This window comes from Oncorhynchus mykiss, chromosome 25, assembly GCF_013265735.2.
Source record: "Oncorhynchus mykiss isolate Arlee chromosome 25, USDA_OmykA_1.1, whole genome shotgun sequence".
Taxonomy (NCBI): Eukaryota; Metazoa; Chordata; class Actinopteri; order Salmoniformes; family Salmonidae; genus Oncorhynchus; species Oncorhynchus mykiss.
In genome coordinates this window covers 27,883,267-27,910,967 of record NC_048589.1, presented here as the reverse complement: position 1 = coordinate 27,910,967, position 27,701 = coordinate 27,883,267, and the positions used below count along the sequence as shown (strand labels likewise).

The 27,701-nt window shown below is 45.4% G+C and overlaps 1 protein-coding gene across 10 annotated transcripts in view; it reads right to left on the bottom strand.

The window, feature by feature from the left end:
- The window catches only part of LOC110505733 (ral GTPase-activating protein subunit alpha-1), a 125,095-nt gene that overhangs the window by 74,143 nt on the left and 23,251 nt on the right, over positions 1 to 27,701 (bottom strand). For 7 of the 10 annotated variants that reach the window (XM_036962487.1, XM_036962488.1, XM_036962490.1 and 4 more), the window contains exons 14-30: positions 27,395 to 27,518; positions 26,818 to 26,987; positions 25,943 to 26,010; positions 24,780 to 24,950; positions 19,084 to 19,224; positions 14,027 to 14,215; positions 10,467 to 10,585; positions 10,086 to 10,296; positions 9,570 to 9,752; positions 9,099 to 9,257; positions 8,731 to 8,924; positions 8,432 to 8,530; positions 6,022 to 6,177; positions 5,779 to 5,907; positions 5,342 to 5,467; positions 2,598 to 2,656; positions 1,412 to 1,520 (exon numbers count right to left, since the gene is read on the bottom strand). In XM_036962487.1, the coding sequence (XP_036818382.1) occupies positions 1,412 to 1,520; positions 2,598 to 2,656; positions 5,342 to 5,467; positions 5,779 to 5,907; positions 6,022 to 6,177; positions 8,432 to 8,530; positions 8,731 to 8,924; positions 9,099 to 9,257; positions 9,570 to 9,752; positions 10,086 to 10,296; positions 10,467 to 10,585; positions 14,027 to 14,215; positions 19,084 to 19,224; positions 24,780 to 24,950; positions 25,943 to 26,010; positions 26,818 to 26,987; positions 27,395 to 27,518 (2,407 nt within the window). The remainder of the gene's footprint in view (positions 1 to 1,411; positions 1,521 to 2,597; positions 2,657 to 5,341; positions 5,468 to 5,778; positions 5,908 to 6,021; positions 6,178 to 8,431; positions 8,531 to 8,730; positions 8,925 to 9,098; positions 9,258 to 9,569; positions 9,753 to 10,085; positions 10,297 to 10,466; positions 10,586 to 14,026; positions 14,216 to 19,083; positions 19,225 to 24,779; positions 24,951 to 25,942; positions 26,011 to 26,817; positions 26,988 to 27,394; positions 27,519 to 27,701) is intronic. The other 3 variants (XM_036962493.1, XM_036962489.1, XM_036962494.1) reach the window with 1 other exon arrangement.

Here is a 27,701-nt window from a genome sequence, read left to right as displayed (position 1 = left end):
AAGGTGAAAATCTGTCATTCTGCCCCTGGACAAGGCAGTTAACCCACAGTTCCTAGGCAGTCATTGAAAATAAGAATGTGTTCTTAACTGACTTGCCTAGGTTAAAAAAAAAATATATATATATTTTTTTAATAATCGGAAATCGGCGCCCAAAAATACAGATTTCCGATTGTTATGAAAACTTGAAATCGGCCCAAATTAATCGGTCGACCTCTAATTAAGGCTATTCCATGCGAGAAATTGCCAAGAAACTGAAGATCTCGTACAAAGCGGTGTACTACTCTCTTCACAGAACAGCGCAATCCGTCTCTAACCTGAATAGAAATAGGAGTGGGAGGCCCGGTGCACAACTGAGCAAGAGGACAAGTACATTAGAGTGTCTAGTTTGAGAAACAGATGCCTCACAAGTCTCAACTGGCAGCTTCATTAAATAGTACCCGCAAAACACCAGTCTCAACGTCAACAGTGAAGAGGCGACTCTGGGATGCTGGCCTTTTTTTTTTTGCAAAGAAAAAGCCATATCTCAGACTGGATAATAAAAATAAAAGATTAAGATGGGCAAAAGAACACAGACACTGGACAGAGGAACTCTGCCTAGAAGGCCAGCATCCAGGAGTCACCTCTTCACTGCTGACATTGAGACTGGTGTTTTGCGGGTACTATTTAATGAAGCTGCCAATTTTTTAAATCCATCTGATATTGACTAAATTATAGCGCAGCATTTTTTTTACTGGCACAGAACAATTTGGTGAGAATTCAGGTATTCAATTTATTTTAAAATGTAATTTTTCTTAGAATGCAGTCATACATACATTTTGTAATATTATCAGGTATTTTGTAAAAACAATATGTTAAAATAAAGAAATTATATGTGCACTTATCTATACATACTAATCAGACATAATATCACCATTAATCTGAGTGTTAATTTTCAGAAGTTGCTTTCATTTCAGCATATCTAATTTGTAAACATTTCAACTGTATTAAATTAGAACTTTTTTCTATTACCCCCAAAATGAACACCCATCAAAATAAAGTTATCTTTCTTCTCTTTCTTGTGATTCAAGTGTCAAGGTGATGCGTTATATCCCAGACGAAGATTTAGCGCCATTATAGATGCCCAATTCAGCCATTACCGGAGTGTGTTTGACAGGTCATTACAAAAATGGTTGCAACGTTAACAGGAAATAACCACAGGCACAATTAAGATCATGAAAGAGTCACAGGAGTAAAATGAACACAATCAATCCAGTACGCTTTAAGTGACTCGTGGATTTTGCAGTTCAAACATAGGAAGTAGATGGCTGAAAATGACAGCTCCTCATGTGAGGCATGCAGGGCATGGGCACTGTTAGCAATATATTCCATTTAGCAGAAGTGGCATATTACTATATCATATATAGCTAGTTACCTTTAGAGTGACACAGATGACATTGAGGGCTTCTTTGATCTGAGGATGCTGGGTGGCGTGGACCAACTCCTCACACAGCCAGATACCCAGACTGCACAGGGCAACACACCTGACAGGGCCAAACACAACATAACACAACTCCTCTTCATTTTCCATTGGGCTGTTTTTTATTTAACGGACACAAAATTAACACATTAGCCCATTATAAAAAGCTTTAATATTTTGAGTCACAGTTGGTAACCCATAAACACAAATACACATACATAAATGCATAATCAACTAACAATACCGATGTCAGTGTGATATTGAATGAGACTAACAGGGACAATACACAGGGAAGACTACAGCATAACCAGCTTATATTAGTCACCAGAGCCCATACAGTGACACCCTCCTCCCCATTCCCTCGCCTCATTTTTCTTACAATAATCTGCTATTTGGCAGATGTCTTCCTCCAGACAGACAAAGACTGTGTCCTTTATGGTACCCTATTCTCTATACAGGGCGCTGGTCAGAAGTAGTGCACTATGTCGGGAATAGGGTATTTATGCTGCAGTAGTTTGTGTGTCGGGGGGCTAGGGTCAGTTTGTTATATCTGGAGTACTTCTCCTGTCCTATTCGGTGTCCTGTGTGAATTTAAGTGTGCGTTCTCTAATTCCCTCCTTCTCTCTTTCTTTCTCTCTCTCGGAGGACCTGAGTCCTAGGACCATGCCCCAGGACTACCTGACATGATGACTCCTTGCTGTCCCCAGTCCACCTGGCCGTGCTGCTGCTCCAGTTTCAACTGTTCTGCCTTATTATTATTTGACCATGCTGGTCATTTATGAACATTTGAACATCTTGGCCATGTTCTGTTATAATCTCCACCCGGCACAGCCAGAAGAGGACTGGCCACCCCACATAGCCTGGTTCCTCTCTAGGTTTCTTCCTAGGTTTTGGCCTTTCTAGGGAGTTTTTCCTAGCCACCGTGCTTCTACACCTGCATTGCTTGCTGTTTGGGGTTTTAGGCTGGGTTTCTGTACAGCACTTTGAGACATCAGCTGATGTACGAAGGGCTATATAAATAAATTTGATTTGGTACCATTTGGTTGTTTGGTTTGTGGGGATGGGTGGTTGTGGTTTGTTGGTGGGAGTGGTTGGTTGGTGGGGTGGGTGGTTTATTGGTGGGGATGGTTGGTCTTTATACCTGGCTGGGGCTGAAGGCTCATCTATGGCTGAACTCAGGATGTGTTTGATGATGTGTTCCTGAAACAAAGGACAGGGTCTATCAATAAATGATCAATCAATCAATCAATAATTAACTGATTGAGAGATTAATGAACCCATCAGCCTGTTTTATTCTCCATTGAACAACAGGTGTGCTGCTAAATCACACACGCACAAAACAGACTCCCTACTGGCTGAATCAACCGGTGTTTTGTCATTCACAGCCAGATGGAACACTCTCATGCATGAAATTAGCTCTTTAACCAGCAATCAACAACATGCGGCACAATAACAACAAGATCCTGTGAATGGGCTATTGTGACATAGCTGACGACCCACTAGAGAGTTAGATAACCTAGCACTACTGCTCCCTCAGTACCACAAGGGGAAGAAATTAAAAGGTAATTGGATTTAATGTGGGTTTGATACAACATCAAACAATAGGTGGCTTGGGTGGTCTAATGGTTACGAGTGGTCTAATGGTTTTTAGTGGTCTAATAGTTACTAGTGGTCTAATGGTTTTTAGTGGTCTAATGGTTACCAGTGGTCTAATGGTTACTAGTGGTCTAATGGTTACCAGTGGTCTAGTGGTCTAATGGTTACCAGTGGTCTAATGGTCTAATGGCTACCAGTGGTCTAATGGTTTTTAGTGGTCTAATGGTTATTAGTGGTCTAATGGTTACAAGTGGTCTAATGGTTATTAGTGGTCTAATGGTTACAAGTGGTCTAATGGTTATTAGTGGTATAATGGTTACCAGTGGTCAAGTGGTCTAATGGTTACCAGTGGTCTAATGGTTTTTAGTGGTCTAATGGTTACTAATGGTCTAGTGGTTAATAGTGGTCTAATGGTTACCAGTGGTCTAATGGTTACCAGTGGTCTAGTGGTCTAATGGTTACCAGTGGTCTAATGGTCTAATGGTTACCAGTGGTCTAATGGTTTTTAGTGGTCTAATGGTTATTAGTGGTCTAATGGTTACAAGTGGTCTAATGGTTTTTAGAGGTCTAATGGTTACTAATAGTTACTAGTGTTCTAATGATCAAATGGTTACTAATGGTCTCGTGGTTACTAATGGTCTCGTGGTTACTAATGGTTATCAGTGTTCTAATGGTTACTAGTGGTCTAGTGGTTACCAGTTGTCACTAATGGTCTAGTGGTTACAAGTGTTTACTAGTAGTCACTAACGGTCTAGTGGTTACTAGTAGTCACTAATGGTCTAGTGGTTACTAGTGGTCACTAATGGTCTAGTGGTTACTAATGGTCTCGTGGTTACTAATGGTCGAGTGGTTACTAGTGGTTACTAGTAGTCACTAATGGTCTAGTGGTTACTAGTGGTTACTAATGGTCTAGTGGTTACTAATGGTCTAGTGGTCACTAGTGGTTACTAATGGTCTAGTGGTTAATAATGGTCACTAGTGGTCTAGTGGTTACTAATGTTTTTTAGTGGTCTAATGGTTACTAGTAATGGTTACTAGTGGTCTAGTGGTGTAATGGTTACTAGAGGTCTAATGGTTACTAGTGGTCTAATGGTTACTTATGGTCTAGTGGTCTAATGGTTACTAGTGGACTAATGGTTACTAGTGGTCTAATGGTTACTAGTGGTCTAATGGTTACTAGTGGTCTAATGGTTACTAATAGTTACTAGTGTTCTAATGGTTACCAGTGGTCTAATGGTTACTAGTGATCAAGAGGTCTAATGGTTACTAATGGTCTAGTGGTCTAATGGTTACTAGTGGTCTAGTGGTATAATGGTTTTTAGTGGCCTAGTGGTTACTAATGGTCTCGTGGTTACTTATAGTTACTAGTGTTCTAGTGGTTACTTGTGGTTACTAGTAGTCACTAATGGTCTAGTGGTTACTAATGGTTACTAGTAGTCACTAATGGTCTAGTGGTTGCTAGTGGTCTAGTGGTTACTAGTAGTCACTAATGGCCCAGTGGTAACTAATGGTCTAGTGGTTACTAATGGTCTAGTGGTCACTAGTGGTTACCAATGGTCTAGTGGTTACTAGTAGTCACTAATGGTCCAGTGGTAACTAATGGTCTAGTGGTTACTAGTGGTTACTAGTAGTCACTAATGGTCTCGTGGTTACTAGTGGTCACTCATGGTCTAGTGGTTACTAATGGTCTAGTGGTTACTAATGGTCTAGTGGTCACTAGTGGTCTCGTAGTTAATAGTGGTCTCGTGGTTAATAGTGGTCTCGTGGTTAATAGTGGTCTCGTGGTTAATAGTGGTCTCGTGGTTAAGAGTGGTCTCGTGGTTAATAGTGGTCTCGTGGTTAATAGTGGTCTCGTGGTTAATAGTGGTCTCGTGGTTAAGAGTGGTCTCGTGGTTAAGAGTGGTCTCGTGGTTAATAGTGGTCTCGTGGTTAATAGTGGTCTCGTGGTTAATAGTGGTCTCGTGGTTAATAGTGGTCTCGTGGTTGGTGCCGCCACCTCCAGTATATTAATACTGGTGTAAATGTGGGTAATAACTTTAAATCCCACTGCCATTTGACACACTGTGTCCCCTCCTATCTTTCCAATACTCCCCTCTCTCTGACCATCTGTTCAATAAAATCACACAAACTACCACGTATTTAAAAATATATAAAACAATCAAAAAGCAATAGGGGCAATCAATAAATGTTCAATACCCAAACGTGGAGCGGTTCCTACAGGTTGAAGCAATAGAATAAAGCAAGTTGAAAATGTAGAGTTAACCAACCACCCCACATGAGGACGGTTACCTTAACGTCTCTGAACTTGGTCATGACCACGTCAGCAGTGGTGGGGTGTAGGGCAGGCAGCTCCTCGTATAGGTTAGGGAAACACACCAGAGAACCCAGCAGGATCTGAGCCTCCACCCGTGGGGCCTGACAGAGAGACAAACAGGGGGGTAAACTCAGAAGACTACAGTGTTGAAACAGATCATTTAACTGTACTGGGGGAGGTGTTGTGTGGTGCATCCAGAAGTAGGTGTACAGTATATTGAAGCAAGTTTTCTGATTTAAAATGAGGGGAGACACCTCAAAATGTAAAGTGAATCTGCACTTATGAGAATAAACATCAGTCAGTCAGCCAATAATCAGTCAGCCAATAAGTCAGTCAGTCCTAACAGACAGCTATTCCAGTGCATTACGATCATAATCAGAGAGATAGTGAATTGCAGCAGTGTTGTTCTCACATTGAGGGAGGAGCAGGCTGTGACTCTGCTGGCTGCGATGATGAAATCCAGGATAAGCATGGTGGCTCCAGGCAGCCCGATGGAGAAGAACCGAGGAGAACAGTGCTTAATGATGGTGTTCACTATGTCCTGAGAAACACAGAGGGAACAGTATTTAACAGAGGGTAGTGATAACTGCAGCCAACACACTCTCTCTCAGTCTTCCTCTCTCTCAGAAACACACGCGCACGAAAACACACACACCTGGTCGACGTGCATAAGGCCACAGTGCATGATGTTGTAGAAGTGTGTGAGGAAGTCTGAGTTGGGCGAAACGTCCTGCCTCCTCTTCATGATCTTACAGATGAGCTTGTAGGCGTGTAGCTTCCCCTGTTTGTACCTCTCTGTCAGCATGGTCGCCTGTACAGTGGACAAGCAGTCGTGACACAGTCACAGATACAAGGGTAGAAGAGTTATGTTATTCACTTCAGTGTAATGTTAAAAATAAGGCTCTCCTGTATCTGTACATACTGTACCAGTCAAAAGTTTGGACGCATCTACTCATTCAAGGGGTTTTCTTTATTTTTTTACTATGTTAGACAATGTAGAATAATAGTGAAGACATCAAAACTATGAAATAACACATATGGAATCATGTCGTATCCGAAAAAGTGTTAAACAAAATACATTTTATATTTGAGATTCTTCAAAGTAGCCACCCGTTGCCTTGATGACAGCTTTGCACACACTTGGCATTCTCTCAACCACCTTCATGAGGTAGTCACCTGGAATGCATTTCAATTAATAGGTGTGCCTTTGTAACAGTATAAATTTAGACCGTCCCCTCGCCCATACCCGGGCGCGAACCAGGGACCTTCTGCACACATCAACAACAGTCACCCACGAAGCGTCGTTACCCATCGCTCCACAAAAGCCGCGGCCCTTGCAGAGCAAGGGGAACTACTACTTCAAGGTCTCAGAGCAAGTGACGTCACTGATTGAAACGCTATTTAGCGCCCACGCTAACTAAGCTAGCCGTTTCACATCCGTTACACTCACCCCCCTTTTGACCTTCCTCCTTTTTCCGCAGCAACCAGTAATCCGGGTCAACAGCATCAATGTAACAGTATAATTTTAAACCGTCCCCTCGCCCATACCCGGGCGCGAACCAGGGACCTTCTGCACACATCAACAACAGTCACCCACGAAGCGTCGTTACCCATCGCTCCACAACAGCCGCGGCCCTTGCAGAGCAAAGGGAACTACTACTTCAAGGTCTCAGAGCAAGTGACGTCACTGATTGAAACGCTATTTAGCGCCCACGCTAACTAAGCTAGCCGTTTCACATCCGTTACACCTTAGTAAAAAAGTTAATTTGTGGAATTTCTTTCCTTCTTAATTCATTTGAGCCAATCAGTTGTGTTGTGACAAGGTAGGGGTGGTATACAGAAGATAGCCCTATTTGGTAAAAGACCAAGTCCATATTATGGCAAGAACAGTTCAAATAAGCAAAGAAAAACGACAGTCCATCATTACTTTAAGACATGAAGGTCAGTCAATCCGGAAAATGTCAATAACTTTCAAAAACTAAGTGCAGTCGCAAAAACCATCAAGTACTATGATGAAACTGGCTCTCATGAGGACCGCCACAGGAAAGGAAGACTCAGAGTTAACTCTGCTGCAGAGGATAAGTTCATTAGAGTTAACTGCACCTCAAATTACAACAAAAATAAATAACAGACATCTCAACATCAAATGTTCAGAGGAGACTATGTGAATCAGGCCTTCATGGTCGAATTGCTGCAAAGAAACCACTACTAAAGGACACCAATAAGAAGAGACTTGCTTGGGCCAAGAAACACGAGCAATGGACATTAGACCAGTGTAAATCTGTCCTTTGGTCTGATGAGTCCAAATTTGAGATTTTTGGTTCCAACTGCCATGTCTTTGTGAGACGCAGAGTAGGTGAATGGGTGATCTCTGCATGTGTATTTCCCACAGTAAAGCATGGAGGAGGTGGTGGGATGGTGTGGGGATGCTTTGCTGGTGACACTGTCTGCCATTTATTTAGAATTCAAGGCACAATTAACCAGCATGGCTACCACAGCATTCTGCAGTGATATGGTATCCTGACAATCATTTGTTTTTCAACAGGACAATAACCCAACACACCTGCAGGCTGTGTAAGGGCTAGTTGACCAAGAAGGAGAGTGATGGAGTGCTGCATCAGATGACCTGGCCTCCACAATCACCTGACCTCAACCCAATTGAGATGATTTGGGATGAGTTGGAACGCAGAGCGAAGGAAAAGCATCCAACAAGTGCTCAGCTTATGTGGGAACTCCTTCAAGACTGTTGGAAAAGGATTCCAGGTGAAGCTGGTTGAAAGAATGCCAAGAGTGTGCAAAGCTGTCATCAAGGCAAAGGGTGGCTACTTTGAAGAATTTAAAATCTATTTTGATTTGTTTAACAGTTTTTTGGTAACTACATGATTCCATATGTGTTATTTCATAGTTTCGATGCCTTCGCTATTATTCGACAATGTAGAAAATAGTAAAAATAAAGAAAAACCCTTGAATGAGTAGGTGTGTCCAAACTTTTGACTGGTACTGTATGTTGCCCTCAAAGTACATGTATTTTATAAAGTAATGGAACAGTGAGGGGTAATACTTACTTTGAAGAGCCAGGGGGTGAGGATCCGGAGGGGAGGGATGAGGACCGGGGGAGGAGGAGATGACTGGTTGTCCAGAGAGATGCCCAGATTATCTCTGATCTGGTGAGAGAGGGAGAAAGGAGAAAGAGAGAAAGAAGAAAGAAAAGAGTGAGAGAGAAGATAGGAGAAAAAGAAAGAAAGGAGAGAGAAAGAGAAAGAAAGAGTAAATTAATGTTGTGAATGAGTGTCTTACATACATTGATCCAGTAACTTCCATTCTTGTATTGAGTACACAGTCTGATTCACGTATGGTTCCTCACCTTGGCCAGGTTCTGCCACAGCTCACAGAGATAGTCAAAGACCTGCGCGTGGATCTCTGGGTCCTTAATGGTGTTCACATCACCCAGAATGCCTAGCATCCTCCGCCACATCACCGTGGCAACGTCAGCGTGCCAACCGGTCAGGGAGCCACCGGCCATCACACTGCAGTCCTCTGTAGGAAACTCACTGGTTTCTGAGAGGAGGGAAAAGGGGGACAACACTTTTGAGTACACTGTTAGTATGTAAGTAAGGCTGAGTGTGTAGTGTGTTTGTGTTGTGTGACAGATAGGTGAGGGACCGTTCAAGTTTGGGTAGTGACTAGATAAACCAGTTACTATAGAGAGCAGTGTTGGTGTGTGTGTATTACCCAGGTCATCAGGAGTGTGTAGTACAGAGTGATGTAGTTTCTCATCCAGCTGCAGGTCCTCGTGCTGCAGCCCTATGTGTTCAGCGGTCAGGGTGGCTGGAGACGGGCTCTGTGAGCAGGAACCACCCAGGGAATGCATCGGGGACGCACTCTCTGAACCTGGATGAAGGCACACAGAGATTGATATAATGAATTAGGTAGACATTGTATAATAATAATTTATTAGATTGAAACCTTATTTTATCATGGATTTCTATGAGCTTTCCTAGATGATCAAAGTTCTTTAATGTGGGAACAACACTAAGATGTATAAAAGGATGAGTGATGTGGACATTGAAAGCCGATGTGTTCTGATCTGTGAATCTGCAACTCTGACCTGTGATGGTGTCTGCAGACAGGCCTTGCTGGCTCAGACTGCTGGTCTCTGAGTCTGTCTGTGTGTGTGTGTGTGTGTCTCTCTCTCTCTCTGACCTGTGATGGTGATGGCGTCTGCAGACAGGCCGTGTTGGCTCAGACTGCTGGTCTCTGAATCTATGTGCAGGGTGGTGAGGCTGGACAGCTCCTGTTCCTCTGCAGTCTGGGGCAGCCCTCCAAGGCTAGCGTTATCCTGGTCCAAAGACCCAGCACCACAGCCATCTGGACCAAAGCTGAAATCTAACAGCATAGTGCCACCCAGTGGTCAGTACAAGTAGTAGTCCTCTAGCATGTCAAGAGCAATATACAATTCCCTCCTACTCCGATCCACTCCCACTCCAATCCACTCCCACTCCGATCCACGCCCACTCCGATCCACTCCCACTCCGATCCACTCCCACTCCGATCCACTCCCCTACTATGTTACTTAGTTACAGAACCAGGTTTTTTACACAATCAATATGCATGCAAAGCAAGCGTGAGCTAACTGATATAATCATGATTTACAACCTGTAATATCCTTAACAACACGAGTCACTGATTTAACGAGATGTGACATCAGCTGTCACTTACTTTCCAACTTGCAGTTGGCGTACTGGAAGGCGTTGAAGGAGTCTGACTGGCTGTCGGAGCTGATGACGTCGCTGCTGCTGGCGGGGGAGGTCCACTCAGAGGGCACACCGGGGTCGTCCACGGGTTGTGAGACGTTCTGACGGCCCAGGAGCTCCGGCAGGTCTTTGGGGATCTCCAGACTACAGGGGCTACTGCCACGCCTCGTCATGCCCTACAGAGAGAGATAGAGAGGAGAAGTTAGTACTCTAATATTTGGACTAAACATATAGAGAGCATGAGCTGAGAACATTCACTTATTAACTCAGCTCAGAAATGGTGTGTGTGCGTGTGTGTGCACGCGTGTGCATGAGAAATGAAAAAGAAAATTGAAAGGTGACTTACCGAGGTGCCTCTCGCTCGCAGACGCTCTTGGATAAATTCGTCCATCAGGTCTCCAAAGTTTTGGTTGCCGTTGTCACTGGACACAGGACGCATCGTCTGACAAGGGTCCTCTTTGTTGCCTGTGCCCAGGCAGAGAGCAAAGGACATACACGTCACCCCATTGTCAGAAGATACTGACACACACAGCTACAAGCATCTTCACATCTTTATCATACAGATCTCCTCAACACAATACAAGACCATTGGACTAAAATATTGAATGCATGTCATTCCTATAGGCAGTGGATAATGTTAAGTTCAGAAATGTATGCCTGTGTAAAAGTATCAGTCAATAAAGTAAGGTAACTGTGGTGTTGTATGTGCTGTTAAATAAAGATGAAGAATTAAGGTAACTGCTGCACAATTCTCAACGAAACAATCTTAAAGAAAATACAACCAACACAACTGAGTCCAACCAGTAAAGCGATGCAGGAGTTACTCACATGCATGCAGTCCGAGAGAGAGAGAGAGAGAGAGAGAGAGAGACAAAACTTTGTCGTCTTGTCTAAGCCATGAGTACAGCACATCACAGAAGAGAGATTAGTCTAGCTATGTAAACTGCACTGTGGTTGGGCGAGGGAGTGGTCAGTTAGTCTAGCTATGTAAACTGCACTGTGGTTGGGTGAGGGAGCGGTCAGTCAGTTAGTCTAGCTATGTAAACTGCACTGTGGTTGGGTGAGGGAGCTGTCAGTCAGTTAGTCTAGCTATGTAAACTGCACTGTGGTTGGGCGAGGGAGCGGTCAGTCAGTCTAGCTATGTAAACTGCACTGTGGTTGGGTGAGGGAGTGGTCAGTCAGTTAGTCTAGCTATGTAAACTGCACTGTGGTTGGGTGAGGGAGCGGTCAGTCAGTCAGTCTAGCTATGTAAACTGCACTGTGGTTGGGTGAGGGAGCGGTCAGTCAGTCAGTCTAGCTATGTAAACTGCACTGTGGTTGGGTGAGGGAGCGGTCAGTCAGTTAGTCTAGCTATGTAAACTGTACTGTGGTTGGGTGAGGGAGCTGTCAGTCAGTTAGTCTAGCTATGTAAACTGCACTGTGGTTGGGCGAGGGAGCAGTCAGTCAGTCTAGCTATGTAAACTGCACTGTGGTTTGGTGAGGGAGCAGCCAGTCAGTTAGTGTGTTAACTGGGTAGCCAAGGGAAACTGAAAGATGAGGCAGCATACATATGAAGGCCATGATACATTAATTAACAGTTACTGTATTCACTTAAATGTTGAACTGGATTGTCAAAGAGAAGCAGAGGGCAGAGAGTATGTTTCCATCCCATGACATTTCTCTGGATAGTTTGAACTTTCAACTGTGTTAAAGTTTTAAACTAGTGACCTGCCATTAAAAATGTGTGAATCTACTGCCCAAAGAAGCCACTACTGCATGTTCTGCTAACCCAAAGATTATGGCAAGCTGTGTCAACTGCCAATGTTAAAATAGTATCTAGCTACGCCAGTGAAATTTAGTGGAAGAAAAAATAAGAGACATTGGACTTTGTGGTGTCATTGAAGTGACTCAAGAGGGCCCAGCTCAATGCGTGGTGCTGAAATCCTATTCTACATCAAAAGGGTTATACTGCCCCCACCTGTTTGGAGGTATATTGATATGTTGTTATTAGAGCATCAGCTTAGTCTGGAGGACACAGATACATTTCCCAGTTTCATGTATACATGGAAGAAATGGACTTCATAGACCAGTATCATGCTACACTATGTGTTCTGTGTCAATTTATCAATGTAAATGAGTTAGATAGCCAGTTTTGGCTTGTAGATTTTCCCCCAGTGTGTGCAGTTAATGTGTTGTAAGGTGTTGAGTTGCTATGATAGAGAAGGCGGAGGTATGAGGCCGCATGCATCATTCAGGGAAGGAAGAGGAGGGGAAGAAGATATTTAGTCCAAGAAGCTGTAGGAGGAGGAGGGGAGAGTCATCCCAGGAGGTGGGGCCTTTGGCCGGGCTTTGGTTCTTTTTGGGGATCATGTCTGCTACTTTAAAACAGGAAAGACAAAAAAAAAAGATGCTTCAATTCAATCCGCATTCAGCAAAAACAGTTAATAAAAAAAAAATGAAAAAGATGGAGGAGATAGAACGGTGGTGCTTTGTGTTTTTGTTTCATTCTGTAGTTTTGTTTTTCCATGTTGTGGTAGTGCCTTGGAGCACAGTGACGCTCCTCAAGTCTCTCACCTGGTGCTTTCTTTCCAAAATAGCCCAATACGTGAGTGTACAGGTCCCTCAGGGGCGCCTCTGTGGCCACGCCGGGGGCTTTGCTTTGCCGCTGCGGGGACGCGGAGCCGGAGGCGTGGGCCTTGGGCTTGGAGAGAGCATGGACCACAGATTTATACACACCGCCCAACAGAGCCCCCTGCTGCTGCCGAGAAGGACTGAGCCCCGACTCCGCATCCTGGGACCTGGACCGGGTCCCACGAGGCCGAAGGGAGGAACGCCCCAGACGGACACGTCCTGGCTCAGTCGCATGACCCCCCACTCCACTGGCCTCCCGTTCCGGCTGCTCCCCACTTCCGCTCACCCCCTCCCCTCCTGACCTATCTTTACCCTTTGACCCCCCCAACCCTGCCCCTGTCCCAGCCCCTCCAGACCCCACCCCTCCTACAGAGTGGCTGCTGAAGTGGCTGAGGCGGCGGAGCCTGGTCCTCCAGTGGGCCTCCTTGGAGTCTAGAGGGCTGTGGAACTGGACAGACTCTGTGGAGGGCCGGAAGCTGACGTGTACCCCTCCCCCTGCCCCATGGCGCTTTTTGGGCCTACCCCGGACCAGCCTGGGCTTCAGGGAGTGGTGGAGGTTGAGGGAGAAGGACTGCTGCTGGGGCTGAGGGGCCTCTTGGCCTGAACCTCCTGTTTCATTATTATACTCACACTCTGTGGCGTCTTGCCTGACCAAGTAGGGCTCTGCCCTATTCTCTGTTCCCCGAGTAGTTACATGCTGGTCAAGACTAGAGCTCGCCCTGCTGATCAGCTCCCAGTCATCACTCTGTTCCAAACACTCATAGATGCTCTTCTCAGCAGGCTGCTGCTCTGCCTCTGTACTGCTCTCTTCTGCTGAGTTTAAGATGCTATGCTGCCTTACCTGGACCTGTCTCCTGACCTGCTGTGACCCTGACTGTACCATCACAGTGCGACCCTCCACAGCATCACTAGGGCCACCCCTCTCCCCCCCTCCACCTCCCCCCTCCAGGCTTATGTGCATCAGGTACTCCCTGAGAGAGCTAAGCAGGTCCTCCTCCCCCTGCATGTCCCCCTCCTCATCTCTCTCAGAGGACTGGGTGAGGTTGGAGGAGAAGGAGGCTCCACCACATGTCCAGTCAGGGGCAGGGGGGCGGGGGCCTATCATCTGCCACAGGTAGTCATAGATGCTATCCCCCACTTCCAGAGAGGTCACCTTGCTACCTGGGGCTGTGTGGGGGTTGGGGGGGTGCAGGGAGTGGCTCCGGGAGGAGCAAGGGGGGTGGTGGGCGTGGTGGGGGGCAAAGACAGCGGTGATGGTGGAGTGAGAGGGGGGACTGTCGGGGACAGGAAGTGCACCTTTGACCCTCTCAGCGATGAAGGGCTCCATGATGTCAGAAGCGCTGCTGCTGCGGGGGAGCGGAGGCCCCTGGGGTTCCAGGTCACTGGATGCTGAGAACACCTCAGAGGCCGGGGTATTCTCGCTCTGGGAGCAGTGGCGGATCCTGGGTGCCCGAGAGGCCATGACCATGGGGGGGTCCTCCATATCTGGACAAAGGGGATACACAGGGCACAGCTCACTGGAGAGGGGTCCTACCAACTCTACGTGCAGGAAAACACAGCGAAGGGAATGGATCAGTAACATACACCACACCGTGGTGCAGCAATATGATCATATACAGTCATATATTTTCCACATTTTGTTAATTTATAGCCTCATTCTAAAATGGATTAAATAGTTGTTGTTTTTTTTCATCAATCTAGACACAACACCCCATAATGACAAAGCAAAAACCGGTTTAGAAATTTTAGCAAATGTATAAAAAAAAAGAAATACCTTATTTACATACAGTACCAGGCAAAATTTTGGCCACACCTACTTATTCAAGGAATTTTCTTTATTTTGACTATTTTCTACATTGTAGAATATTAGCGAAGGCATCAGAACTATGAAATAACACATATGGATTTGATTCTTCAAAGCAACCACCCTTTGCCTTGATGATAGATTTGCACACTCTTGGCATTATCTCAACCAAACCAAACTTGTCTCCAAACTTTTGACTGGTACTGTAAGTATTCAGACCCTTTGCTGTAAGACTCTAAATTTAGGTCAGGTGCATCCTGTTTCCATTGAACATCCTTGAGATATTTCTACAACTTGTTTGGAGTCCACCTGTGATAAATTCAGTTGATGGGACACGATTTGGAAAGGCACACACCTGTCTATATAAAGGTCCCACAGTCGACAGTGCATGTCAGTGCACAGACGAAAGCATGAGGTTGAAGGAATTGTCCGTAGAGCTCAGAGACAGGATTGTTGTGATGCACAGATCTGGGAAGGGTACCAAAAAAAATGTCTGCAGCGTTTAAGGTCCCCAAGAATACAGTAGCCTCTTAAATTTGGAACCACCAAGACTCTTCCTAGAGCTGGCCACCCAGCCAAACTGAGCAATCTGGGGAGAAGGGCCTTTGTCAGGGAGGTGACCAAGAACCCAATGGTCCCTCTGACAGAGCACCAGAATTCCTCTGTGGAGATGGGAGAACCTTCCAGAAGGACAACCATCTCTGCAGCACTCTACCGATCAGGCCTTTATGGTAGAGTGGCCAGACGGAAGCCATTCCTCAGTAAAACTCATGACAGCCCGCTTGGAGTTTGCTAAAAGGCACCTAAAGGACTCTGACCATGAGAAACAAGATTCTCTGGTCTGATGAAACCAAGAATGAACTCTTTGGCCTGAATGCCAAGCGTCACGTCTGGAGGAAACCTGGCACCATCCCTAAGGTGAAACATGGAGTGGCAGGATCATGCTGTGGGGATGTTTATAAGCGTCAGGGACTGGGAGATTAGTCCGGATTTAGGGAAAGATGAACGAAGCAAAGTACAGAGAGATCCTTGATGAAAACCTACTCCAGAGATCTCAGGACCTCAAACTGGGGACAAAGGGGGTGATCAATTTTGTTTTAAGTTCCTCGGTGTACACATCACAGACAAACTGAAATGGTCCACCCACTCAGACAGTGGTAAAGAAGGCGCAACAGCGTCTCTTCACCCTCAGGAGGCTGAAGAAATTTGGCTTGTCACCCAAAACCCTGACAAACTTTTACAGATGCACAAACGAGAGCATCCTGTAGGGCTGTAACACATTCTGGTACAGCAACTGCACCGCCCTCAACCACAAGGCTCTCCAGAGGGTGGTGCAGTCTGCACAACGCATCACCGGGGGCAAACTCCCTGCCCTCCATGACAGCTACAACACCCGATGTCACAGGAAGGCAAAAAAGACAATCAAGGACAATAACCACTTGAGCCACACCCTGTTCACACCGCTACCATCCAGAAGGCGAGGCATGTACAGGTGCATCAAAGCTGCGACCAAGAGACTGAAAAACAGCTTCTATCTCAAGGCCATCAGACTGCTAAACAGCCATCACTAACACAGAGAGGCTGCTGCCTACATTGAGACCCAATCACTGGCCACTTTAATAAATGGATCACTAGTCACTTTAAAACAATGCCACTTTAAATAATGCCACTTTAATAATCTTTACATATCTTACATTACTCATATCATATATACTGTATTTTATACCATCTATTGCACCTTGCATATGCTGCTCGGCCATCGCTCATCCATATACAGTTGAAGTCGGAAGTTTACATACACTTAGGTTGGAGTCATTAAAACTCGTTTTTCAACCACTCCACACATTTCTTGTTAACAAACTATAATTTTGAAAAGTCGGTTTGGACATCTACTTTGTGCATGACACAAGTTATTTTTCCAACAATTGTTTACAGACAGATTATTTCACTTAGAATTCACTGTATCACAATTCCAGAGGGTCAGAAGTTTACATACATTAACTTGACTGTGCTTTTAAACAGCTTGAAAGATTCCAGAAAATGATGTCATGGCTTTAGAAGCTTCTGATAAGCTAATTGACATCATTTGAGTCAATTGGAGGTGTACCTTTGGATGCATTTCAAGGCCTACCTTCAAACTCAGTCTCTTTACTTGATATCATGGGAAAATCAAAAGAAATCAGCCAAGACCCCAGAAAAACAATTGTAGACCTCCACAAGTCTGGTTCATCCTTGGGAGCAATTTCCAAATGCCTGAAGGTACTATGTTCATCTGTACAAACAATAGTATGCAAGTATAAACACCATGGGACCACGCAGCCATCATACTGCTCAGGAAGGAGACACGTTCTGTCTCCTAGAGATGAACGTACTTTGGTGCGAAAAATGCAAATCAATCCCAGAACAACAGCAAAGGACCTTGTGAAGATGCTGGAGGAAACATGTATAAAAGTATCTATATCCACAGTAAAACGAGTCCTATATTGACAACCTGAAAGGCCGCTCAGCAAGGAAGAAGCCACTGCTCCAAAACCGCCATAAAAAAGCCAGACAACGGTTTACAACTGCACCTGGGGACAAATATAGTACATTTTGGAGAAATGTCCTCTGGGCTGGTGAAACAAAAATAGAACTGTTTGGCCATAATGACCTTCGTCATGTTTGGAGGAAAAAGGGGGATGCTTGCAAGCCGAAGAACACCATCCCAACTGTGTAGCACGGGGTGGCAGCATCATGTTGTGGGGGTGCTTTGCTGCAGGAGGGACTTGTGCACTTCACAAAATAGATGGCATCATTAGGCAGGAAAATTATGTCGATATATTGAAGCAACATCTCAAGACATCAGTCAGGAAGTTAAAGCTTGGTCGTAAATGGGTCCTCCAAATGGGCAATGACCCTAAGCATATTTCCAAAGTTGTGACAAAATGGCTTAAGGACAACAAAGTCAAGGTATTGGAGTGGCCATCACAAAGCCCTGAGTTCAATCCTACAGGAAATCTGTGGGCAGAACTGAAAAAGTGTGCGCGAGCAAGGTGACCTACAAACCTGACTCAGTTAGACCAGCTCTGTCGGGAGGAATGGGCCAAAATTCACCCACTTATTGTGGAAAGCTTGTGGAAGGCTACCCAAAATGTTATACCCAAGTTAAACCATTTAAAGGCAATGCTACCAAATACTAATTCAGTGCATATAAACTTCTGACCCACTGGGAATGTGATGAAAGAAAGAAATGCTGAAATAAATCATTCGCTCTACTATTATTCTATTATTTCACATTCACATTCTTCAAAATAAAGTGGTGATCCTAACTGACCTAAGACAGGGCGTTTTTACTAGGATTAAATGTCAGAAAAACGGGGTTTAAATGTATTTGGCTAAGGTGTATGTAAACTTCCGACTTAAATTGTACATATTCTCACTCACCCCTTTAGATTTGTGTGTATTAGGTAGTTGTGTGGGAAATTGTTAGATTACTTGTTAGATATTACTGCACTGTCGGAATTAGAAGCACAAGCATTTCGCTACACTCACTTTAACATCTGCTAACCATGTGTATGTGACCAATAAAATTGAATTTGAAAGGTTCACCTTCCAACAGGACAATGACCCTAAGCACACAGTGAAGACAACACAGGCAGGCTTTGGGGCAGACTCTATCTGTTTAAAATGTTTAATACATTTGCAAAAATCCCTAAAAACCTGTTTTCGATTCGTCATCTATGGGGTATTGTGTGTAGATTGATGAGGGAAAAAAATCTGTTTAATCAATTTCAGAATAAGGCTGTGTAACGTTAAAAAATGTGAAAAAGGGGAAGGAGTCTGAATACTTCCCGAATGCATTGCACATCTGTGTAAAGGATGAAATGATCAGGTAGTTGAATTTAGTCAGCCCAATAGGCAGGTTTGTATTAATGGTTTCATTTCACCCAAGAGCACCAACCAAGTCCATGCAATAACATGTTGTTTTCTTATGTATGCATGTTCTCATATACAAAAACAATGGCAGACAAAACATGGCAAAACTGCATTCCTTTTCATGGTTAATGGAATATTTAAGCTGCATCCAATCATATCCATATCATTAAAGCCAAAACAGCTGCAGTAGAGGAAACAGACTAATTACAATTCATCAATAAGAACAAATGAGAATTCATCCCCAAAAAATAATTTAAAAAATGGGTTGACAATATGTCATATTTTAGCAGAAGCCATAAAATCATACATTTATAGGGACTAGGTGTGCACACCAAACCGCATGCAGGGGAAACTGTTTGGATCTGAGAAGGATATTAAATAGTGATTCAGAAACAACAACAACAGCCTAAAAACACAACACACCGCCAGAGTCTAGACCTGAGAGAAATATCCTCAAACAAGAGCTCACAAACACACCAAGACAAGCAGGCTGTGTGGAATCACAAGCAAAGGCAAGCATAGAAACAACATGCAAAGACAGACAAGAACATACAGATAGTGAGTGAAGAAGTGAAGTGGGTGGAGGGGGGTACAGATAGAGGTACAGGTACAGGCGTAGAGTAGTGGGCTCTACCTGCCAGCTCGTCAGCTAGGGAGGTGAGGACAGAGTCAGACAGGAGAGGGTGGAGAGGATGGATCAGGACAGGGGCACTTTTAGCGCTGCGGATAAAGGCTTGGGACAGGAAGCTGTCGCCCGTAGAGCAGCTACGCAGGGCTGAGGGACGGACGGACGCAACACAGAGAGAAGAGAGAAGGAAGGAGAAGGAGAGAAAGGAGGGAGGGGAGGTGAAAGAAGGAAAGGGGAGAGAAAATAGAGAAGAGTAGGGGTCGTGGAATAGAGGGACAGAGAGGAAATGGATAGAAAAGGAGTTTAGAAAGAAGAGGAAGGTAAAAACAGGAGAGAGGAGGAAGGTGAGAAAGTGAAAGGAGAAAGTGAGGACTGTGAGCGTAAGGCAGAGAGCAGTGACCTTCAGAGAGGAGAACTAGGAAAAGGAAAAGCTGCTGTCTGTCTGTCTGTACCTCAGGAGCCAGGTCACAGAGCCCTCCGTGATTATAACTGTAGGTTACGACTGTAACCCCGGTTCTCTGATCGTATGAGTGAAGTATTTCACTATGGGATACTTCTCCAGCGTATTCGTCAGAAGCCTTATTACAGTACGCCAGCCATGATTGGCTGGACGTCGAGACGGGTCTCTGAGTCATTCAAGAATAAACCACACATCTTCCTCGCTCATGCAAGGAGGGGATGGTCTGGTGAAATACCTCACTCATACTATCAGAGAACCGGGGTTACAGTCGTAACCTGTAGTTCTCTTTCAAGTGTTCGTTTCGGTATTTCACTATGGGATATACTGAGTCCCGTATTGCCAGACAAGCTTATCCTGACGACCGACTGCCCTGTGCTATATATCACACAAATGGGCCTTACTCGCAGAAGACGTGCACGTAAAACAGTATGCACCAGGGTTGGTGCAGTGACATCAAGCCCATAGAACTTTGCAAAGGCAAAGCCCAACTCGCTGCTGAGCAAATATCTTGGACAGATATGCCCCCAAATAAAGCCCAGGCCGTAGCCATTCCTCTAGTGGAATGAGCCCGTAGACCAGCAGGAGACTGAAGACCCTTACTTGTGCAGGCCAAAGCAATAGCCCCCACTATCCAGTGGGAGAGGCATTGTTTAGTGAGTGCTTTACCTGTGAGGTTTCACCCAGGAAACAAACCAATGATCACATTTCCTAAATCCCTCCTGCCCATGTAAATGCGCAGAGCACGTACTGGACACAACATATGCAATCGTTGATGCCACAATGATACCCTATTGTTACCAGGTGCAAATTGCAGACATGACGAGTGCACCGAGAATGCGTGAATGTCACTTACACGCTTTGCAGAAGTCAGTAGTCGTAATAGCGCAGTCTTAAATGAAAGAATCTTCAGTTCCACCTGATCCAGCGGCTCAAAAGGCTGTTGGCATAGAGCATCCAAAACAACTGATAAATCCCATGACGGGGCCAGCAGTTTGGACACCGGACACAAGCGACGTGCACCCTTTATAAAACGAGTGACAAGGGGGTGTTGCCCCACTGTCATGTTCCCAAAACCCTCCTGACAAGCCAAAATAGCTGCCAGATATACTTTAATGGTAGAAAAGGCCTTTCCTTTTTCTACTAATTCCTGTAGAAACGACAGGATTACCGGGACAGAGCACTGGAATGACACTGTCTGTATTTTAGCGCACCATTCCTCAAACACCTGCCATTTATAATTATAAAGGGACTAAAATGGATGCGGCTCTAGCACTCAGTGGAAATTACAATGTGGCACTATTTGTATGAGCGATAGCCCCATCTATCACACCCTGGCTAGGGTGGGGGAAATCAGGATCGGAGGGATAATGCATACAGGAGGACGCGTGACCACTCGTGCGCCAACAAGTCCACTCCCATCGGTGCATCCCGATCCCTCACGGAAAATAACAGTGGACACTGAGTACTCTCCATTGATGCATAAAGATCCACTGCTGGCATGCCGAAGTACATCAAAACCTGATTGGCTACCTCTGGGTGGAGCTTCCCCTCTCTGTATAAAGGGTTCCCCCTGGCAAGTAAATCTGCCCCCAGATTTAGTACATGAGTAGCTCTCAGTGACTGGAGATGCACACTGCTCCACATAATCAGTATGTGTGCCCGTGTGTGTAAGTGAGGGGATAGCAGTCCCCCTTGTCTGTTTATGTACTCCACAACAGTGGTATTGTCTGTTCTGACTAGAACATGACGCACCACCAGAAATGGGAGGAACAACTTTAATGCTAAGGACACTGTAAAGAGCTAACCCTCTCATGTTCAAACGTCCTAATGGAATGACTGCTAAAGCCTAGTGGCCTCAGGCATGTTTTGAATGAGACCAGGTTCCCTCTGTGAAACAGTGCTAGAACATCTTGGAATGTTCTTATATGTTCCATAAAAAGGCGAGCTTTGAACGATACCGAATCCAGGATTAAACCTAGGAAAGATATTGTCTGCGTGGGAATCAGAACACTCTTTACTGTGTTTATTCTGAAACCTAGAAGTGTCAGGTGTTCCTATAATAGCTGACTGTGTTCTAAGACCTCATCTTCGATTGCGTGCACAGCAGCCAATCGTCTATGTATGTCATCAGCTGAATGCCCTTCTCTCTGAGTGGGGCTATAGCTGCCTCGGTACACTTCGTAAAGACAGGAGGTGACACAAGAGGCTGAAAGGGAGCACCAGAAATTTGTAGATCACGCACTGAAAAGCAAATCTGAGAAATGTCCTGTGTGGGGAGAGTATATTGAGATGTGAAAGTAAGCGTCCTTCAGGTCGACGGATATGAACCAATCGCCTGGGCGCACAGAACGTAGCAGAGCAGTGTGTGTGTCAATAATCTGAAAGTGTACTTTCTCATGTGTCTGTTCAGAGCACGTAGATCTAAGATCGGGCGTAGGCTGCCTCCTTTTTTGGAACCAGGAAATATCGAGTAAAAACCGCAGTGGCTTTGCTCGGGAAGAACAATTCTTATTGTCCTTTTTCCTATTAGCGATGTGATTTCCTCTCGGAGTACATGCGCTGATTCCGCCTGAGCCTGAGCGCATATGATTCCCTTGAATCTGGGCAGGGTGACAGATAATTGTAGTCTGTATCCCCTGTCTATTGTGCCCTGTACCCAGTTTGACACTGTTCATGCCCGCCAATTCACTCTCTGCTCCGAGAGAGGGCTGACCCGGGCTTTCCCCCATAGATGATGCCCCTCTGGGGGGAGGGTGTGCGACAGGCCGTGACGCACTACGCGCGTCCAGCTGGCTCGTAGCGGGAGAACGCGCTCATGAGAAACATGTCTGACTGCTCCCTTGGCCTGTAGCCTGGTTGCGCTAGTGTTAACATTTTTTATGTGAACTGACATTGGGGAGTGTTTGAGACAAGAGGGGGGCTTTGTGGAAGCATCCATCTGAACATGGTCTCTTCTCCTCTTTGGGCTGTACTCTGTGACCACCAACTTGGACCAGGTACGCCGGAAGAACACTGAGGTGCCTGGGAACTTGCACCCTGGAACAGGCTCGGGATTGGAAGAGGGGATAGAACTGGGCTTGGGGAGACTGTTCTTGCCTCTCTGGCGATGGGGACATCGCTAGACCATGCACTTTTTTCCCCCACTGGGTGGGGTTAGGAGCAGGCTGGCCCCTTGGTGCCATGGGAGAGAAGGAGGGCTTCTTAGACCAGGGGCCCTTAGAATCCAAGTTTCCCTGCTGCCCTGGGTTCGCAGCCTAGGGGGCTGGGCGTCTGGGGATCTTAAAGGTTGAGGGTGGTCGACCTGCTGCAGCCTGGGCGAAGGTGCGGAGAGGCACAGGGTAGGCACTGGGCTGTGTATTCCTGGGCAGACAGCTTCACCCTCCCTCGTTTTCTCCTCACAACGTTTCTGCATCATCTCAACAGTGGGACCGAAAAGGCTTTTAGGGTCTACTGGAGCATCTAGGATCTTCAGCTTCTCACTGATAGGTTGAGCCATCCAGATCTCTCCTGGGATATCATGAGTCACATGGCTCTCCCTGACAGCGGCTGTGAGCAGACGCAGGTTGAGGTCTGTGGTAATACAGATCTCATTCCATAGACCAGGCTCTGGTTTGACCGCTAGCTCCTCCTGTAGCTCTGCTTGGTATGCCGAGAGCATGGAGGTGGTGCTGAGAGCCCTCACTGCTGTGGCAACCGACCTCTAGTTTTACTCTGTCACAGAGGACTGGAAGGACTCGTACTTGGTTGGTAAGGTGTGGATTGTGCCCCCCCTTCGTGTTCTGTTCCTGATTCCCCGGCAGAAAGCTTGGTGGGCTGGCATGAGGGGATGGAGGAATCTTTGTCTCCAACAGATGATTCTGAAAGGAGACTGTCGGAAAATCCTGTGGAGTCGTTGTCGGCGGGGGGGGGTGTTGCGAGGTTGCAGGTGGAGTCCTCCAGCAGCGGTGATATGGCGTCGAGCTGGTCGCCCCAGCTAGAGCTAGCCGTTGTGCCACGATCTCCCGTGGGGATATCCATCACCTCCGGTGCGCCGGTCTCCATGTTAGGATCCTGTTGACTCAGGCTAGCTTGGCGTGCTAACCTGCGATGGAGGCTCTTCACAGTGAAGAAGGCACAGTGTGGACAGGAGCCAAGGGAGGCTAATGCTTCCTGGGCATGTTGCAGCCCAAGGCAAGCGGAGCACACCGAGTGGGTGTCCTTGGTCGATATCTTATTTCCACAGGAGCAGATTCGTGCTGGGAGCTTCTTCTTGTTTGATGTGGGAGATGCCTTTGTTGCATAGCTTGGATGCTATGTTTTTAGCTGCCAGAAAAAAAATGCATAGTATGCTAGGCCGATAGCTAGCGATTAGAGTGGGTTATCTCCGACGGTTGCACTCGGTGTGATGGCCAGGTACTGTTTCCGAAAGGAAAGGTTTGAAAAGATAGCTTGATGTAGCTAGTAAACTTTTCTTGCCGAAGTAAAAAAAAAAAAAAAAAGCTAGCTAGCGTGGTGGCTAGTTTGCCGACGACTAATCACTGTTCGGATACAGCTAACTTGGTTGTGAACGAGTTCGCTGTGTCACAGCTGTACCTGTTACTCACTCAAATAATTTTCCTCTAGCTATGGTGAAGGGAATCCCAAGAAAAGCACCCGGTGAGCGAGTTGTAAGCTCACGTCTGTGTACAGTTTAGCTATTTCTGGAAAATGCAGTCGTGTCGAGGTAAGCTTTCTGATGAAAAGCGAGAAGAGGTGTTACAATGACTCAGAAACACTGCGTCATTGTCCTTTATAAGGTAGGAAGGACACCCTTCCCCGACACACGTCTCGATGTTCAGCCAATTATGGCTGGCGTAGTGTAATAAGGCTTCTGATGAATATGCTGGGGGCATATCCCATAGTGAAATGCCGAAACGAATAATTGAAAGAGAACCCACACAACCCTTATGCTCAGTTGAAACCTTCTTCACTGGAGGACTCCCACACAGTACTGATTTCCTATTTCATTGATTATGTATAAATGGCTAAAATAATTTAATGACAGTTAACAGCAGTATAGCAGCATTATAGCAGCATTGACCATTACACCAAAATCTTACTCAAATGTGCCACGTACATAGATCTACTGAAACCATCACATAAAGCATTTTAAATCATCCATGAAAATATATCTTAAACGCCTTGCCATAAGGTTAAGACAACCACCCTTCCCATATGTAGACATGTAGTTTCCTCTGATAAATATGACAGCTGTGACACTAACCCACAGTCTTCTGGCGCATGATGTTCCTGGCCTTCTCCATACCCGGGGAGCCAGCGGTGGTGGCACTGCGCTGCCTCATGGCTGCTGCTTGACCGCTCCCAGGCTGGTCCCTGCTCCAGCCCTTAGAGAACGAATGGCCCACAGCCGTCTTCTGGCCCTCGTGAGCGCCCCCTAGTGACCAACACAGAGAGGGAAAGATTGGGTTCAGGTTGGAACGTCTCTGTGGTGTTAAAAAATAGAAAGGGAGGGAGGGAGGGAGGGAGGGAGGGAGTGAGTGAGTGAGTGAGTGAGTGAGTGAGTGAGTGAGTGAGTGAGTGAGTGAGTGAGTGAGTGAGTGAGTGAGGGAGCAGTGGTGTAGTGGTCCAATTGCACAGGCACCTAGCACTGTTGTTTGGTTAGCAGTGTTTCTGTAGCACATGAATTGGAGTTGGAAAATAAATGGCTACTGGATTGATGCAATAAAATAAGGTTTTGGGAAAGCGTTTCCATTTACCAGAAGATGGTTAGGCCTATCATTATCATCGCTATATTTTTTATATTTCTTAATTGTTTTAAACCTGGACATTTGACTTCATATTATGAGGAATGTCTTACCTTACTTTAAAGTAGCCTATAGCCAAAATCCCACCATAGAAACATGGAGGCAATTATTTTTATATAGACTTAGTCATATGCTTTCTCCTGTTCTATTGGCTTTCCTTCAACTTTCTTCCATTGTCAAGCAGCCAAAAGCATTATCTTAGTAAAATTAGCAAACCATGATGGTTGTTGCATATTTAAATCCCCTCTATTTTTACATTTCGAACGGATATTTCCATCTCTGTCCATGAAACCGCTCGTATGTGTGGTGCACATTTTAGAACGCCGGTTTCCTGCAAATTGCAATTTGGTAGTCACGCGAAGGCCTACAACCATCGGTACATTGCTGCGCCTAAATGTGAAGAACTAATAGTTTATCAAAATTCTAAGCTAAACATTCTGATCTGTTCCATCAGCCTTATTAATTGAAATGGCGTATTCCTCCACTAGACCACTTTGGTACCTATCAGCGGGTATTAAGAAGTGAGTACATGCAATGCCCATGTGGTTATACGGCATATACCTGCCTATACCCTCCAGTACACTGCTGAGAGAGTGATAGAGAGAGGAAGCAGTGTGTGTACCTTTTCCCTTGTGTTTCTTCTGTTTCTGTTCGCTCAGCTTGTCCAGGGGCAGCTCGTTGAGGTCCAGACTGTACAGGTTATGGAACAAAATAATAATAAAATAAAAAAATGGCCATCCCTCACTTAGATTCCATTACAAATTGAACCTCTGTTTAATATTACCGTAAAACTTCAATTAAAACGCAGTCTCAAATAGCCGCCGGTCCCTTTTAATAGGCAGGCAACGGCACACATTTCAGCAAATAAATGCCTGTCTCAAATAAACGGCGTGTCTAAATTCATTGTTTACGGGGTTATCATGAATTACATTCAATTGTTTACGAGGTTTAATGTTTGATTCAGCAATGACTTGAAAAAAAGCAATCATCTATCTGGCAGTAAGAAACTGATAATAACTGGCAAGCACAAAAACAGTCAACAACTTCGGGAGTGTAGACCCCCAGAAATCATCTTATCGCCCTCTATTGGCGAATGTAAGAACTGCCGAAAATGCAGTCATTATTCTGTCAAGGATCTTTAAAAAATATATACATAATAGAGGCATACTAAGACAAAATAAACTTGACAATGTGTAACAGATAACACATTAGTGCAGGAAATAATATAATAAATTGATTAAAATGCTGGAAGTGAATTCTGGAATTAAACAATTAACTATGAAAATTAACAAAAGCTGTGTGCATTAAGGAAAAAGACTCCTGGCTCGAATAGAAGCCTGGCTCTAATAAGCGACTGTTGTGTTCAGGGATTTAATCAAATATTTGCCCGGGCTATTAATTTAAGTTTTACTGTATTTTCTTTACATGTCTTAACAAAATGCTAAGACTTGTGCTTTCTACAGTATGTGTGTTTAGAATGTTCTCTCCTGTCGTTACCTGTACAGGTTGCGGGCCAGAACTTTGGTGAGCGTCTCCATGGTGAGGGACCACTCTGTAACCAACTCCTCCCAGCAGGTGAGCGAGGACAGCACGGCCAGCAGGTCGTCCCACAGCTCCCTGGAGATGTACACGTTCAGGTTCCCTTTGATCCAGGCCACTATCAAGGTCTACCAGAGAAGGAGGAGAGTCAGAGACCGACAAAGTAGCATGACAAGTAGAAACGTCCCTTAGAAACATCCCTTAGTTAGGTCTCATGCAGAGGAAGGTTATGGAGGCACCATGGCTCTCTCAAAAGTCTTTGCCTCGATTCCTTGTGTCCTCTCCCAAACTTATTTTCAAAATTTCAGTGGGCAGCGAGGGGAGGATTCAAGGAGAGGACATGAGGAATCAAGAAAATACTATTAAGAAAAAGCCCTTGCGGTTAGTCACATTAGGTGTCCCAAATGGCATCCTCTTCCCTATATAGTACAGCGCTTTTAACTCATGGGCCCAGGCCAAAAGCAGTGCATTATATAGGGAACAGGGTGCCGCTTGGGACACAACAACTGTATGTTGTGAGTACTATGCTGGGTACCTGAAAGACGGCCCCGGCCAGCCTCCCAGAGAGAGTGATGTTCTTCTTGCCATGGGGCATGATGGAGGGATGTCTCCTCATCACACACTCAGTCACCCTTAACAGCACCAGCAAGATCTGCTCCCTGCAGACGCACAGAGAGACACCAGAAGAGTAGCGGTCACATAGGATCCCTCATGTTACACAAAGAGTGGAAAGTTCCTACCCCTCCACCTTGGCCCTAACCTAACATACCAGGCATAAAATAAAAGCCTGAGCAGGGTCTCTGCATCCAGTGTTCAGGGGGAAAGGAAGCTAGGTTGAAGAT